Genomic DNA, 16,173 nt, shown 5'->3' on the forward strand with positions numbered 1-16,173 from the left:
AAAACGTACGTCGGAACTTCTGTTCCCCCTTTCTTCCCCTTTTGCTTTTCCCTTCCATTCTTCCCCCGGGCTAGGATTTCGTCCCCTCGCCACGAAAGATTGATCGGCATTGTTTATTTTAAAAATCGGCAAAATTAGCCTTTCATCAAAAAAAATTGAAACTTTGTCAAAATGTAGACGACTATGTCGTCTACCGTTTGTAAAAGTTTCAAGTAAAAATTCATATATTGGAATTTTTAATAATTTTTTCAGTAACATACACTTTAGCATGGAAACATATGGCGAGCGCGCCGATGTTTCCAAACTTTATACCTATGACTTTGGGGCTAAACTTCTATTCAAAAAAATTTCAAAAAATTCATGGTGAAAGGAAATTGTTTCCTTAACAAAAGGATTTTTTTGGATTTGCTTTGCGATAACTCAAACGTGAGTTATCGCGTAAAAAAGGCAGACACTTCGGCCCATAAGCCGCCGTGTTAAAAGCGCGGAAAAACTCGTCGTGTTTCCAAACTTTGTGTGGGTACTGTACTTTTTTAGCTCTACCAACATTTCTTGCACGTTTCAGCCTCTCTTTTCCGTCGCACTTCTTCCCTAATTCTTAAACACACATTCTCACCTCATCTTCATCTGACATTTTCAAAACTTTACAGTTGGCGGTGGCGGGCACAACTAACCAATTTCCATTGAGCAGTTGAGATCATGTTGATCGGTAAACATATTAGTCCGAAAATAAACAAATTTTACAGAAATGGATGTCCCACGATGAAGGCTATCCTGCTATTTAAATCTCTTTAATTTTTGCTTAAAAAGGACCTATTTGAGTAGTAAACCGATAGGATATATTTTGTCGGTGTGGTTTGACGGGTCGTGATATTAAATTAATTTTTATCGGTAAACTATAAGTTCTAAATGTAAATAAATAACGGGAATGAAGAGCTCTTGAAAAGATCTGTCAATTTTTGCAAAATTATTGCTTTAAAAATAGTTACTCGAGTAGTAACCCGTTTCACAATTTTTTGTGTTGGTCGGTTCGGTTCGACGGGTATCAGGTAATCCCCATCTCCCTGAAATACGTAAAATTTAAACAATTTTTGTGGAAAAGTCCAAAACAAATAAATTTTCATAAACAAAAAATTTTCGAACAACAAGCTATTTGGAGTTTTTGCGCTGTACAGATATACTCATCCCAATAGAAAAAAGGAAGTAAAAAATATCATTCTTTTCCAAAAAATGTTGTCTTAGAACATTTTTTTCAGACATTTTACTGAAATGGATAGCTTTTCATTAGACCTTTCCATTTCTGTAAAATTAATTTGTTTCGGACTTATAGTTTTCCCGCAACGAAATTATTTAAATTCTCTGTATTACTAGGAGTAGGAGATGGGGATTACCCGAGACTACCCGGAACTACCCGTGGCGATCCGTGGGTAATCCGGGTTAAGGCTAACCGGGGACGACTCTAATCACTTCTAACGCTATAATTAAGCGTTGCAAGCGTTTTATCCACTAGGATGACTCTTATCTTTACTATTGTGAAAGTGTGTAGCGTAAAATTTAAAAGTGTATTTTATTCAATGTTTTTGCGTTTTTTTTTTCGACAAATTTCTTGTGTGTAGTACAGCGGTAGAGAACTACGTCGGATCCCAAAACAAGAGCTTCCTTATAAAAATAGTGAGGGCAGATAGAACGAACTTTGAAACTTAACAATAGTAATGACTACATCCCATATGAGTTAAATCTAGTCTAACACTATCTATCTATGTATCTGATACACTATTTGAAAGTGTTCTAGCATTATATATTCATAGTATTCAATTGGCTAACACTAATTTGTAAATTGAGGTCCTGAAAAGAAAATTTATCAATGGAAAAATAATAGTAATATTCAAAAAAACGAGGGAAACATCAAAGTATCCATTGTACAGCTCACATTCAAATACAATAATTTAATAACATACGTAAATATGCCATCAGCCCTTTCATTATTGTACAACGAAGACTAAAACGCCGCCTTTATCGGCTCTGCATGGGCATCTCATTCAGGTAGAAGGCTAGGTTATTATACATGTGCGACCAATAAATAAATATATTTTACATGTTAAAGAAAGTCCGTTATTTGAAAATATGTGTACCACAATGGTATTTCTGCTGGGTATAGGTTTGTCTGCAAAACAGGTGTATGTACAGGACCACGCAACGATATGAGAAACGTACACAACAAACATACCACGCTTTGTGGATACGCGTTAATGTAACACAGAACCACACCTACGACTGAGAACATTGGCTTGTGACATTGACGGAACAATTTGAAGCATCGTACGCTTGATGTGTCAAGTGGTTATTTCTGATGGTGTTCTCCTCGGCTGATGGTTTACTCACATGAGTTGACATCTGTTGCAATCGACACGGAGATGGATAAATAGGGTTGATAAGGGGATAATTCATTTTGGGGCTAGATAAAGGATGCAATGGAGACATATTAACATAGAGCGGATTCTGGGCGCTCTCGCAGCCAAGTTCGTTGGCAGAATCGTCTAGGGAGGTAACCTGCTGCATTCCGTTGAATGCAGGCGTTTGCTGCATCATCATCAAGTCGGTGCAACAGTAATACATTTGGTTTTCAGCATTAGAAACAGCCATTGAAGATGTGCTGGCGCCGAGGTGAAGAGTGGTATAACCAGCGGAATCTTCGTCTGGTTGTTCTAGATCACGACCAGCCGTCAGGGGGAGCGATGAACGTTGCTGCTTCTGGTCAAAAGGTTGCGCGTGCGTTATAATGTAATGATTGCCCTCGCAGGTTTTGACTGCAGCCCACAAAGCGCGTGTCAAAGGTGGAAAGGACGAAGGTGTTGTGACGGGTCGCTGAACAGCAGGCGCAACTGAACCTCTGCTGCAGTTGCGGCGGAAGTCTTCTTCCCTATCGCCAGAGGAGCTGATTGCCTGGCAATCCAGTTTGCTATTATCTGTCTGGTGGTCGGCGACTGTTCTTACTGGCATCATCGCTCCAGTGTTGTGGTGACGCTCGCTTCCGATATGGGATACACCATTATCGTTGCCGCCAATCAGAATGGAGCCGTTCTCCGTCAAAAAACTTCCAAAATCCCAAGCACCTTTCAACATTTTCCTACGTATGTTTATGAAAATTTCTTGAAATAATCGAACGTTTATAAGGCTGGCACCACGCCACCTATCCTTGTTAATTGATGTCTTACCCATTTAGTCTCAAGTAGATTAAAGCCGAAAGCAGCGCCCCAAGCGTAAGCATCAAACACGATGCTAAAATGACGAAAAACCATGTATCTTCAAGGGCCATTTCTGCTTTCAAAAATAAAAATAACGCTAACGAATAAAGCATTGACTGTATACTGTACGTCATATGATAATGTACCTGTGCCCGATGTTACGCTAACTGAGCCGACCAGGTCAAACCGTCGAGCCCAATGACACCAATGACACGGAGCTGCTAATACCGTATCATTCTCTCTGTTGATATCACCGGCCGCGGCTAAAGCCATCTCGTGAAGATAAGCTCTGTCGATGAAATGCGGAAGAGGAGGTGGAGGGATTCGCAAAATGGCATCTGGGGGAGGTCCCAAGTCGTTGAGTAGCCAATCACAGCCTACAGTGTCCATCGTTTCCATCAGCATCACCTGACTTAGTAATAAGCAGATGAAAAAATAAACATGATGGTCTTGAAAGATGGACCAGAATATTTTTATGTCACCATGTAAGCCTAATGCTCATGCAAGACCGCAGCAATTTGCATCAGCAACAAAATTATCCGCTGTGCTGTGAAATCATAGTATGCTGTAAGCACGACTTGTATTAACTTAAATGGTCGAGGAAGCATGAAATACTTTATTTTTTACATGTTAGATAGAAAAATGGGACAAAGAAGAAAGGAGAAAGAGAGAGAGAGAGAAAAAGGTAAAAAGGTAAAGGAAGTGGTCTGACACGCGAGGCGATCATCATTTTTATGATGACCTGTAGTGTAGACGTCGGGTGGATACAAGGGTCGCTAGTGGCTTTTTATCGTTTCTTTTCCTTCCCTCGTCTTTCATTCTTTTCTATTCCATTATTTTACTTTATTCCATTTTTTCTTTTTTCTTTTTTTTTTTTCTTCGTGCTTTTCTTAAATGGCTTAAACACCTGCGCTGCAGTCAAGAGCCGGAATGAGCCACCCTTTTATGCCCATCGCCTTGAACCTTCGATAGAGAAATAATGAAACAGGGAAGGGGAGGGTCACTCAAACACGGACATACTATTCGATTCTGTTGGGTTTGAAAGAGCAAAAAGAAATCGATGCTATACTTAAGTATCATGCATTGGTAAGTCATAACCAGTTAGCAAGGCTGAAAGTAAGCATGTTAGGCACTATTACGTGAAAACTACTCGCCATATATAAGCTCAAAGCTAACGCATACTTTGATGTTTATTTTTGCATGTGGAGGCGCGGAGGCGTCCACCTTTTAAATTCCAAACTCACGAACACAATGTTAGGCAGAAGAAATTTTCTACAATGTTGCAGATGATTGTTTAATAGCTTGAGGTGGGCGGCAAGGAAACTCTATCGTTGAAATTGACCAAACTAACCATTTTTTATTTTATTTTCATGAGTTTGTATTGGGGGGGTCTGGTTTTGAAACCACACGGAATTTCATCAAGTTATGGAGTAATTTAAAGGCTAATTTTTCTATCTGTTAATTAGATGAACATTCTGCAGCAGATGAATACATCTTCGAAATACTAAATACCTGCAGAGATAAATAATAAAGATGTTGAAGCCGGATTTTGACAGCTATATGGGATTCGGAAACTGTACCTAGAAGAGGGGAACGACTTGCGGCTTTACGTTATATTTCCTTTAACCGTTAAAGTGGTCAACTCTTTCCTGCCCCACACCTTGTATATTCAGGAAATTCTCCTACTGTTAGGGCAAGAACAAATAGAGTCGGCTGGACTTCCGCCCTATCGTGTTCCTCCACCACGGATGGGTAACCTATGTTCATAATTCTACCTGGGTGGTCGATTATGTACAAACCAAACCGACGACCCAAACGCGCGCCATCTTGTCTTCCTTTATTGTAGAATTCCAAATTTCTCTCAGACATGCAACTACTCGTCGGCTTGAGCCATCCCATTTGCACAACGACGCACACGGAATGGAAACTGCCGTTGATCACGATGCTTTTTTTTCAGTTTTGATATAAATAAACCCCACCGGAATAATAGCCTTGATATTTATCCAACTAAAATGCATCTTTTTTAGCTTTAGACAGTCTACGCGGTATATTTTTCGGAAGATATTTCGGAACATCTCTTTTATCGATCGCAATAAGAGCTCGAGGAGATGTAGGGGCTGGGAGCTAAGCAAAGTATAAAGGAATCCAGCAAAACTATTCGGGGCCGTATGCGAAGCTCTACTAACCGATTGTATTTCACCCGCAATAGGTGCCGTAAAGTATTGATCGAGAATCTTTCTATCACTTTCACCAGATTGCTTACGAAAGAATTCATTAGAAGTTAACTCCTGATATTGGATCTGGGATAGAAGACGATAACGGTACCTCCTAGGCAACGGAAATTTCCCACTCTTGGGTGGGTGAGATGATACCAGCATCAACCGAAAATTCAAAAAATATATACATCATTCATTATTTTTCCACTAGAGGAGTAAGCAAATGCAGTTCGAAAATTTGATAAAGAGACTTTAGGGAAATGCCAGCTGTTGGAAAGAAGTTAGTGGGGTAGGCAACAGTTCAATTCATCTTAACTTTGGCAACACTTTCAGCCAAAAGCAGATTCTCGTTCAGCTAGCGTTCGGCCATTAATTATAAATTGAGATAGGGGGCTAAGTACACATGCGCAGCTGGTGCCGTACATGTCCCGTTATCGTGGTAGTTTCTTTCTGTCACCCATTTTATCATTTGTAAAAAAAAAAGAAAAAAAAAAAGAAAGACAGGGTCTTCAAAGGATCAAGACTCCATGGTCTTCCTGTGGCTAACGTGCTGACCAAATTGAGATCTAGACAGTATTTTGCGGAACATGCGACGCTCATGATCTACGACAAAACCCCATCAGTTAGCGGCATCTTTTGCTCCCATTGCTTCATTTCCCAGGTAGAAATTCTTCGACATGAAAGGATAAAGATCACTGCTGATGAATGGTCAAAATTTTGTCATTTTAACGATCCTTTTCTTGTACTTTATTCCACTAAATATGTACCCAATGAGGGAAGAAAAAAATTGAAAGGATAGGCAATTTAATCTTAGCATGTAAACTTCAAGCGCATCGACAGAATACATACATTATAGTCGAGATAGTGTAGAAGGCGGCAGCTGACTGTTCAAGACCAGCAACTACCACCCACGGTGAAACTTTCCCTCTAGGACTCGCTACCCCACCTACTTTTGTGTTGAGAGAATTCTTTTTTTAACTGTTGGAAATAACTGAGTGGTAGGTTTATCAAGACATCAATGTCAAACGACCCTTTCGTTGAAGGCGACCCTTTCGTTGAAGGCGACCCTTTATAATCGAATTTGCATTCATAGTGAAATTAGCCAAGCCCTAATCCATTTGAATTTTACTTATGAATACCAAAAGAAACGTTTTTAAATTTACAACTCGAAATCAAAATATAATTTAAAAAAATATATAGTCTAAAAGAAAACACATCTAAATATTAGTGCGGAAACGTAAATGAATAAAAAAAATCCAAAAGAACACGGGTACATTGAACACGAAAAACTACATTGTCAAAAACACACATTCTAATTTAAAGGCTCGTCATTTCTGTAACACCTGGACATCTTACTTGCGTCCCAGTAAAAATAGCTTGAATCAACAAATGAGTGCCAAATACTCATAATACCACGAAAAGGAATCAGGCAATGTTACTTGTCTTAATCATTTTCTACCAATGTACAGGGTTACTTACCAATTTTCCAAGCAGAAATCCTCCGTAACTCCTTACAGCAGCTTAAGATGGCAAGAGACTGACGCTCAGTTTAGGATTCTGGCCACAAAAGACGAGCCATGTAAAACTTCAATTCGATTTTTTTCTTGCAATAGGAATCCGTAATCGAAGGAGTGAAGCAGGTGAATTGTTTGGCCACCTTGTCTACCTCAACGACCTGCCTTGCTGCACACGTCACCACTCTATGAACATCTACGAAAGAATGAAGAGATCGGCATGCGCCCCTTTGCCCTCGAGAAGCGCTCAGGTTTGTTCGCTGGTCGTGGGTTTCTTCTTTACGACTTGTTTGGACGATAGCCCGCCTCTCCGATTCCCCCAAAAGATCGATACTTAGGAGAATAGCGCGGATACGAGGTACCCTCCTCTTTTTAAGACGTATTTCTCCCCAATCTTTATGCAGCAATCGTAAAACATCTCAATTATCTATCTGCACCTTTTTATTTCAAACTTTGAATAGAAATTTATACTGTAAAAATCCAATGATCTTGCTTTCGTCGTATCAAATCATAGGCCAGATCTGCATGGAAGTTTCTTCTCATTTGGATTGTATTGATCCAGCATGCTCACGACACAGTTTTTTGTACAATAAGGTAAGGGTACGACCGTATGGTATTGATCGAACGTCTACTGCCTTCTGTTGGCGCTTTTTCTAAAATAAAGTTGTTTATTCGAGGTTAAGATGTAATCAAGAACTTAATGCGACAGTTGCGCAATATTTTTTGTTCGAGTTATGTACTGTATTTCTAACTTATTGTCTAATAACCTTCTGAGCGAAATACATTCATGCAAGCAGATTCTTTACAGTTGCTATAGAAAAATCTTTCAGATGTTCCAGTTGCATGACTTCGTATAGCTCCAGGTGCGTACCGCTGACGACCTAGGTGTATCAGGAATAAGCAAATTTCTTGATGATTTTTCTGACCGCAGGCTGCGTATCTTGGTTGTTGCCACAGTCGTGTTTCTTTAAAACGCCGCCAGCTCAGCATTGAACATTACTCGTGGTATAGTGGATTTACTTAGTGACGTAACTTGGCATTAGGCATGTGTACTTTGCCATTCTTGGTTTGGGTATTCCTCTAACATTCATCTAGCTGGCATCCGTCTCGCGCAAAGCCTTTGTCTCTTTGATCTCTCTCATTTTGCCAGAGGCTTAATTTCAAACCTTGTTCTGTTTTACCATTCGTGTTACCTGCTCCCTGCTATTCGTATCCCCTTCCCCCTCTTTCTCTCTGTGTGTCTCAAGAAAAGAGAAAGAGCGAGGGGGAAAAATATAGAAAGAATGGAGGCCAGTCTGGTAGTTGGGCTATTATTACCGACGGAAAAGAAAAAAAGAGAACAGACTTCATACAGAAGGAACGAGAGAACCCAAACACATACACAAAGAAAAAAAAAGAAAAAAAAAAAGGAGGGAGAGCCATAATGTCATAATTAGACGTAGCAGGCTCTGGCTATGATGCCCGTGCTTTGCCGTAGGCTACATTTAATGGACTGATCATAATGTCCACCAACGGCCACAGGATACTAGACAACGAATGTAACATCACAGAATCCGAACAATAACACTGCTGAGAGCCCCGCCAACTGCCAAACCAATACCGAGTCCGGCTGCCATGAGGGAAGAGGCAGTTTCTTGCTCTTCTTTTTCTACACACCTGTAAAATCAATTATAGCATTAGTAAACGAGTAACTGGATTATCGCAGTTATTTAAACGGCCGATACCTTGGTGCCTGCGCAAACGGAATCACACTCAAGTAACCATTCGAAAACGCAAAAAGAGCCATAACAAGTACAAATCCAGCATCGTTTGGAATTAATACAGGCAAATGGAATCGAGGTTGGGCATTGCACATTATCATCAGTGGGATGAATGCCAATCGCATAACAGAGAGTATGCACGTCCACATTTTAACGTTCGATGGCTATGGTGATGGAAAAAATTAATTAAAAATTTTTTATGACGGCTTCGTTTCATTATTTCTAGTACTATGAAATACCATTGGTATAATTCCTGCTGACGTACGTCCAATGTAATCACCAATACTCATGAGTAGGAAACACGCGACGGGAGTAAAGTAAATGTCTATCAATCCCCAAAACATGCTCGATTAATCGGTAGATTTCAAGAAGCGTTTTCTTTCTATTGCATCACGTGATATACATACCATTCCAAAGAAATCCCTGGCCATAACTTGAAGATCGTATTAATACGCTTACGGCAGGAAATAGTGACAACGTAACGACGTACACTAACATAATTGAGAAGAGATACGGCCAAATCTGACATAAATTTACAGGTTAGCGCAAGATGTAAGAAATGGAAGGAAACAATGGTGCTAATAATTCACCTGTACAATAATCCTACGATAAGAAATTCCTGTGTTAATGATGAGCACTTCGTCTTCCTGGTCTTCCACGAGATCACTTTCTTTCAACGAATCACTTTGATTGGAAGGTGTTCTTTCACAATGTGAGTAAAAGACAAAGAAATTCTATTGAGAAAATTTTAAAAAGGAGTTGCAGAAACCGTCAAAAAACAAACAGCAAAGCTTGCTTACTGTCGATGAAAGAGCCATGTACAAGCAGAATGATAAAACAAGGGTAAAATCCGCTGCCATGAAGTATAAGAACGCACTTTGAGTAGGAGATGCACCGACGGCGATAGACACTATATTAGCGAGTGAAGCAAATATACCACCTATGAAATAAATTTTGATTCGTGCATTAGTTGAATGCTTTTGTAGTAACTGAATTTTAAATTGCATAATTTTATATTTGGACCCACCTAGAGCTTGACCGCTAATGACTGCATTAACATAACCGATGGGGAACTTCCCAGCAAGACCACATACGCCACCTTGAAATATGGAACTGACAACTACAAATAAACCATTTAAGAATAACCAAATATTGAGACAAAGCAATGATAGTATTTGAGTATTTTACCGTTAATGAAGAAGGCGCTTACTAAAGTAATGAAGTAGAAGTACATCTGCCCTGTAAGACAAAGTTGTGAATTTATTATAGAACAACCATAAACATTTATTTAGAAAATAAGGGGATTAAAAAAAAGTATTCACTTACATGGATCTGTATCCAATTCAACAAGGGCTGTTGTAAAAGTAAACAACAAAACTACACCAAACAGACCACCAGCAATTCGGAGTTTGAAAGAAAATCTGAAAACATTGGGTATTTGTACAAGCCAATATTTTAATGTTGCTGCTTAGTTATAAGTTTTGGGAAGAACTGTTATTTTTTTACTTATGTCCCACGAAAGCATTTAGAACTAGAACCACTGTACTAGGGACCAGTGAGGTAACACATAAGTAGGAGGTAAATCCTAGTTGCAGTGGAGAGAGATGCGATGCGTTCCCGGAAGAAGTTGTGTTTAAATCTCTAAGTTTATACATCCAATACTGTTATTAAAGCAAACAGTATTAATCAGTGGAGATTGGGATACTTTAGAACCAAAATTTACCCCGTTTGCTGTAATAAAGAAGTTCCATGGCAACAAAGTTGCCATTCCAAGGAAATAGAACAAAATGTAAACACCAAAATATCTGCAATCTCAAAGGAAATAGACGAAATTTATTTTAAAACATTTTTCCTAAACATTAAAACATGTATAATGAAGACCTGTCCACAGGTTCACTATGGTTGATAAGGACATCATTTTGCTCGTCTTGAATCGAACCAGTTGATGAAATCACTATCCTTCCATCGTTATTCAAAGAATTTTGAATAAAATCGGTATCAACTAGAAGATCTGCATCTTCCTGGTGTGCCCCATTTACACAGCTTTTGTTTTTGGGCATGGCAGCTTATAACTCCAAGAATAAGGATGAAAATCGTTGTGTAAAATCTAAGACTTGGTTTACATGGATTTTTTTAACACTCCATGGGTTCTAAATTTACAAGACACTTTCAAGCAAATAGACTGCTCTAATCTGAAATAAAGTCTATTGCGATGACACTCCTTCCATTTCCACGATTATTTCCATGACATATTACCAGAGTTATAGCATAGACAACGAGGTGGAAGACCACGAAGGGGGCCATAAGGCTGAGAGGACGGGAGGTAGCGATGCGCGTGACGTGCCGCATGGTGGCGCTGAGTCCGCTAAGATAATAATTTTGGGTTTCCCTACTGATCCAATGCTTCACACACCGTAATTTTTAATGAAATCATGCACGGTATCACTTTGGTATGCACATGCAAATTAAGCACAAAAATTCAGCATATCATGTGAATTATTTCATATTTTTAGTGGTTGGGTAACCTACGTTCTTAAAATGTTTTATTTTTCCCCATTTTCCCTGTCTCGAAAATTCGAAAAAAAAAAATTTTTGTCTCGGGAAATGGGGAAGCTTAGCGGTGTCCCCGATTAGAATGTGATCGGGGCCGAGCCCTACTGTTCGACATCTTTTTTTGCATTTAATTTTATCGCACAACGCAGCATTCGACGGCCGATTCTGTCTGCTATGACTGTATTTTGTTGTGCGAAATATGAATAAATTTAAAAGTTTCGTTGAAAAAGTTAGTGTTTCGTTTCACGTTATTCACCGTTTTGTTTTTTGTTTGAGTGTAAAACTTTGTCGTGTTCCGACTATGAAAATGGACTCGTAGGCCTAAGTGATGCGAAAACTCGTTACTTAGATAAGTTAAAATTGTTAAATAGTGAGTGTCCCTATTCAATTCCCAATTCTATGTGGAAACAAGGATTAGATTGTTGCCCAATTGTTCCCAAATTTCTCCCCCAGACACATTCATCTAGGGGAGACCGGACCCACTTGGGACACCGGGCCATGTTGGACAGTGAAATAATAAATAGTATAAATCACTGTAATGTGCTGAATTTAATGTATGTTATGTGTATTATCTTGATGGTCAGTTAGTTTTATAAACGTCCGTGTATTTATTTTGGAGTTATTCACGAAATAAAAAAACACGGAAAAAGTTGGAAATTTTTTTACCGCTTAATTTCTCACTGTGTCGTAATTAGATAAGATATAATTATTTTGTGTACACCATGTTGTAGCTGCGTCATTCTCATAAAATAAGTAGTCAAAAAAAAAATTGTGCGTCCTATAGTTTATCCGCAATTGGTTTTATAGTGGAGGATGGAGGTCTGAGGTCACTCTGGACAATTTTCGTGGTAATATTGGACAAGAAAGGGGAGGAACTTGGGCGGAGCTTGGGCGGAGCCGAACAAAAGCGCCAAATTTAATACGTAAACGCCAGATCCTGAACAAATACTGATTATACCTTATTTATACGATGTATGATTATACCTTTTTCCCAATAAAACTAGTAATGCAGGATGAATAAAACAAAAGGGTAATTTTCATGAAAAACCTTGTTTATTTGACTTCTGGAATAAATGTGATACACAAATAACAATAAACAGAAACGAACTGACAATTTCTTTGTAAGACATTTTGTAACATTTGACGCGGTTTCCCGTAATACAAACACACATGACTAATCAAGATCACGACGGCTTCTATGTTAACATTTTGGCAAAAGCATTTATTTGGGGTACAAAAAATCTCACTCAATACAATCAATCTCCCGAATTATCACTCGGCCGGTTTTACTAACTCGTTGACTTAAAGATGGGGGGACTGGTGCTTCCAAATAATCATCATTCTCTGAAATGTCTTCATTCGAAATCTTCTGCGTAGCCACTCGTTTCTTTTTAGGTAGCAATTCACGAATTACTTTCTTCTTTCCATTCTCCAAGCCTTTCTTTATATTTTACTTTCACCAACTTTCCTTTTCTTTTCTTCCATCTTCTTGTGTTCCTGTTCGATGAGATCTTTTTCGGGAGTGTCTGTGAGAATTCTTGTTCTCCCAAGTCGTCGATTGTAAATTGCAGCTACCAGTAGGTAAATTGTTTTACTTAAATTCAATTACTTAAGTACTATTTCATATTATGATATTGGTATATTAGCAGCCACTGACTGGACTTCTTCGAACAACTTTTGTATTGGGCTCATCACCTAGCTCTTTACAGTTGTGGCAGGTCAGGTGCAGGACTACGAACAACTTTTTGTACTGGGCTCATCCCCCCTTTGCAGTTGTGGAAGGTCAGGTGCAGGACTACGAACAAACTTTGTCCACCTATAACGTAATCATTCAAAAAAAGGAATATCTCCAGGACCGAAAAGGAATATCTCCAGCTACTTACGAAGATCCTATGGATCAATAAGGTCCTAAGTCAATTTTCAAGTTTCCAAGTCATTTTTCTTTTTATGTAAAACAAAGAAATGTACAAATACAGAAATCTTTGCAAATGTTTATGTTTTCTAATTTTAAAATAAGGGTACAAACTTACTGGGAATGAAGTATATAAAAATGTGTAGATACAAATGGGATACACCTAGGAGGTTATAAGGTAGTCTTTAGGAAGCGGGAGATCCGTTGGAGCTTGTGAGGAGTGACACCAGGAGCATCAGGAGATTCGTTTCGGACAGCTTATAGGCATTCCCTAGTATGTCCCATCCCTCCCACGAAATACTCCATAGGAGCTCCTAAGGCATGTTTTGTGCCGTCTGGGTGCTGGGGCAACCATTTCAATTGGTAGAGCTGCTGTCACCGCATTAATTGGAAGAACCGCAGTAGTCCCCGCATCAACTGGTATAGCTTCTGTCCCGGAATCAATTGGCAAACCTATTGCTGATACGGGAGCTGGTGTACTGGATACAGCGTCATCGGTTGGAGCTGAAATATGAAAACAGCACGTTGGAGATCATGAAGACAAAATAAATTGTATATGTCATATTACCTGGACGGTTAGTGACCAACGAAGGAGCATAGCGAGCATCAGGAATAGCGAATCTACTAAATGGGCATATGCCCGTTGTCACGAAATCTTTTATTATTTTGTCCGGCGTGAATGTCTGTTGGTACGGTCGTCTGGACAAGGCATCAATTTCCTTGATTGAAATCCTGCCACCAGGATTTTGAAAAAGCCAATCATTTTGGCACTCACCAATTGCCTTCTTAAATGGGCCAAACACCGTCACATCAAGTGGCTGCAGCACATGAGAGCAATGAGGGGGTAGTGTTAAGTGAACGATTCCATTATTCTTTGCGAAGTTAACAGCTTGAAAGTCCAGATGGCTGCTATGGTTGTCCATGATTAGCAACACCGGCCTTGTCTTGCATGACTTCACGAAGGTGTGAAAATGTACGAGGGATGCGTGAAAATTTTGGCCAGTCATCCATCCAGGTTCATGTGCTAATCCCAGGCAGCCAAGTGGCCCTTCTTCAAACATAGTTGGAAAAAAAATTTTCTAGGGAAAACAAATACAGGGGGAACAGAGCCTCCGGCAGCATTTATGAACGCAAGCATTGTGACATTCACACCCCGTTCCGCTGAAACTTTCTGCTGCACCTTTGCATATAAATACAAGTTTAGTATATGTGAGACGTAATAAGACAACTTATGAACTTACTTGTTTCGTTCGTTTTCATTTTTGGAGGTTGGTTAACTGTGGTGTCATTAGTTTAGTCACAATTCCATACTTCATTAGGCTTGAAATGATGTTTTGCCATGAGTGCGGACAAATTATCGAAAAACTGCATGACGACAGGTTTATTACAACCTGCAGCCCTCGCTTGGCTTGTGGCTTCTGGTTTTCGAATAGAAAGTGATTTGTTTCATTTTAAAAAATTGGATAACCAATCTTTAGACGCCCTTTCATGTTTCTTCCAATTATCCGGAATGCTGATCTGGTTTGCAACTGCGAATGAATATAAAATGCCCCGTGTGTCTTCTATAGAGGTTTTTCCATTTGGTTCGTGTAAGTAGAGGGAAAAGTCGTGCGGCTAGTCGACTAGTGCGCACCATGGCGGGGGATAGCCGAAACTTGCTGCAGACTTTGCTTGATCCAACCAATAGACACCGTAAGGCCATGTACTGTAACCTGTCAGGCTGTCAGCAGCAAAAGTGAAACCTGTTTGATTTCTTAAGTGTTTATTTCCATGAAATTTTCATGTCCACAGAAATTTTTAAATATCGTTTGTCCCCTTTTGCATTGTCCGTGGTAGAAGAAGATCGGAAATATTACTACCAACAATTAGAACATCTAAAGTGTCCTTTGGCAATACCACTTCCACTTTTCAAGTGTGGAAAAATTTTAAAAACAATTATCCCTTCCATTGAAAAATATCACCTAGTTCAGTATTTGGTTTTTGAGAAAAACAAAGATGAAGAGGGACGACGTGAAGCTTACAAAAACTTAGACTCTGAACAATACTTGTCAAACACTTTCACTGACAAGTTATTGGCACTTACTCTTTCTAATTTGGTTGTGTTGATTCGTACTCATGTTACCCATTCTCAGTCTTTAAACTTGCCAAAAGCAAGACCTTGAGCTGCTTTACAAAATGATGGCAAAGTGATTGTTGCTTTTTGTGATTGTATTGCAGGGTACGTACAACCAAAATGTTATTGTTGTTTACATTCAGAATATTATCAAGATAATTATAGTAATTCAACTTTCTTCATTACTAATACACAGGTTAGGAACATTGTCTGGTTGAGTTTTGAGATTCTTAGTAGGAACCCAGTCTATGTCTTCAGTTTTATACACATATGCAGGTTTCCCTAAAAAAACATAACTGTTATTCTACGTAAACGATTACAAATGTAATATGAAATAAACCTGAAACAAAATGATCAGAGCAAACAAATAGTTGGGATATATTATAATTCCTTTTTGACAACTTCAACCACTCGGCTCTTCTTCTTTCAATGAGTTCTTTCTCAATTGAATTACTGTTAATGTTGCATTCTGGCACTTTGAAAAAACTTCGGCGATCTCTTTTTTTTCGATAAGTTGAACATATCAAACAAAAAGCTTTTGTCATTTTAAACACTTAAGAAATCAAACAGGTTTCACTTTTGCTGCTGACAGCCTGACAGGTTACAGTACATGGCCTTACGGTGTCTATTGGATGGATCAAGCAAAGTCTGCAGCAAGTTTCGGCTATCCCCCGCCATGGTGCGCACTAGTCGACTAGCCGCACGACTTTTCCCTCTACTTACACGAACCAAATGGAAAAACCTCTATACTTAAGCCGTGGCTTATGAGGGAACATTCCTTCAAATATTCCGATAATTCCGTCTCAAGTGCTGCAGCAATGATTTGAGTTGCGTGTTGTGGTCGTTTGATATTTACAGGA

General features: G+C 39.2%; 2 protein-coding genes, 2 long non-coding RNA genes and 1 pseudogene across 6 annotated transcripts; 1 reads left to right on the top strand and 4 right to left on the bottom strand.

Moving 5' to 3' along the window:
* Positions 1-1,548: 1,548 nt before the first annotated feature.
* On the bottom strand, positions 1,549-7,219 carry LOC116920579. Of its 2 annotated transcripts, XM_032926722.2 has the most exons (5): positions 6,941-7,219; positions 3,728-3,792; positions 3,392-3,657; positions 3,216-3,318; positions 1,549-3,127 (listed from the first exon to the last, which is right to left on the bottom strand). In XM_032926722.2, exons 2-5 carry the CDS (start codon positions 3,745-3,747, stop codon positions 2,269-2,271), a joined length of 1,248 nt encoding a protein of 415 aa, XP_032782613.2. In that variant the 5' UTR covers positions 3,748-3,792; positions 6,941-7,219; the 3' UTR covers positions 1,549-2,268. The 2 variants fall into 2 exon arrangements, with proteins under 2 accessions (XP_032782613.2, XP_032782614.2); XM_032926723.2 differs by lacking the exon at positions 3,728-3,792 and having other exon boundaries at positions 6,941-7,217.
* A 1,050-nt stretch (positions 7,220-8,269) lies between these two features.
* LOC123471031 (equilibrative nucleoside transporter 1-like) lies at positions 8,270-11,051 on the bottom strand. 2 transcript variants are annotated; one of them, XM_045171853.1, is made up of 13 exons: positions 10,859-11,051; positions 10,617-10,800; positions 10,459-10,540; positions 10,242-10,396; positions 10,062-10,156; positions 9,924-9,974; positions 9,763-9,855; positions 9,536-9,675; positions 9,326-9,469; positions 9,143-9,257; positions 8,975-9,060; positions 8,700-8,899; positions 8,270-8,631 (listed from the first exon to the last, which is right to left on the bottom strand). In XM_045171853.1, exons 2-13 carry the CDS (start codon positions 10,793-10,795, stop codon positions 8,520-8,522), a joined length of 1,452 nt encoding a protein of 483 aa, XP_045027788.1. In that variant the 5' UTR covers positions 10,796-10,800; positions 10,859-11,051; the 3' UTR covers positions 8,270-8,519. The 2 variants fall into 2 exon arrangements, with proteins under 2 accessions (XP_045027788.1, XP_045027787.1); XM_045171852.1 differs by having other exon boundaries at positions 10,617-11,050.
* Positions 11,052-13,471: 2,420 nt separating this feature from the next.
* Positions 13,472-14,541, bottom strand: LOC123471359 (annotated as a pseudogene).
* A 231-nt stretch (positions 14,542-14,772) lies between these two features.
* On the top strand, positions 14,773-15,681 carry LOC123471633. The gene is made up of 2 exons (XR_006646431.1): positions 14,773-15,418; positions 15,590-15,681. It is a non-coding gene; the product is annotated as an uncharacterized LOC123471633 (long non-coding RNA).
* Positions 15,391-15,934, bottom strand: LOC123471632. Its single transcript, XR_006646430.1, has 2 exons — positions 15,654-15,934; positions 15,391-15,595 (listed from the first exon to the last, which is right to left on the bottom strand). It is a non-coding gene; the product is annotated as an uncharacterized LOC123471632 (long non-coding RNA).
* Positions 15,935-16,173: the final 239 nt, after the last annotated feature.

Source organism: Daphnia magna, linkage group LG4 (assembly GCF_020631705.1).
Source record: "Daphnia magna isolate NIES linkage group LG4, ASM2063170v1.1, whole genome shotgun sequence".
Taxonomy (NCBI): Eukaryota; Metazoa; Arthropoda; class Branchiopoda; order Diplostraca; family Daphniidae; genus Daphnia; species Daphnia magna.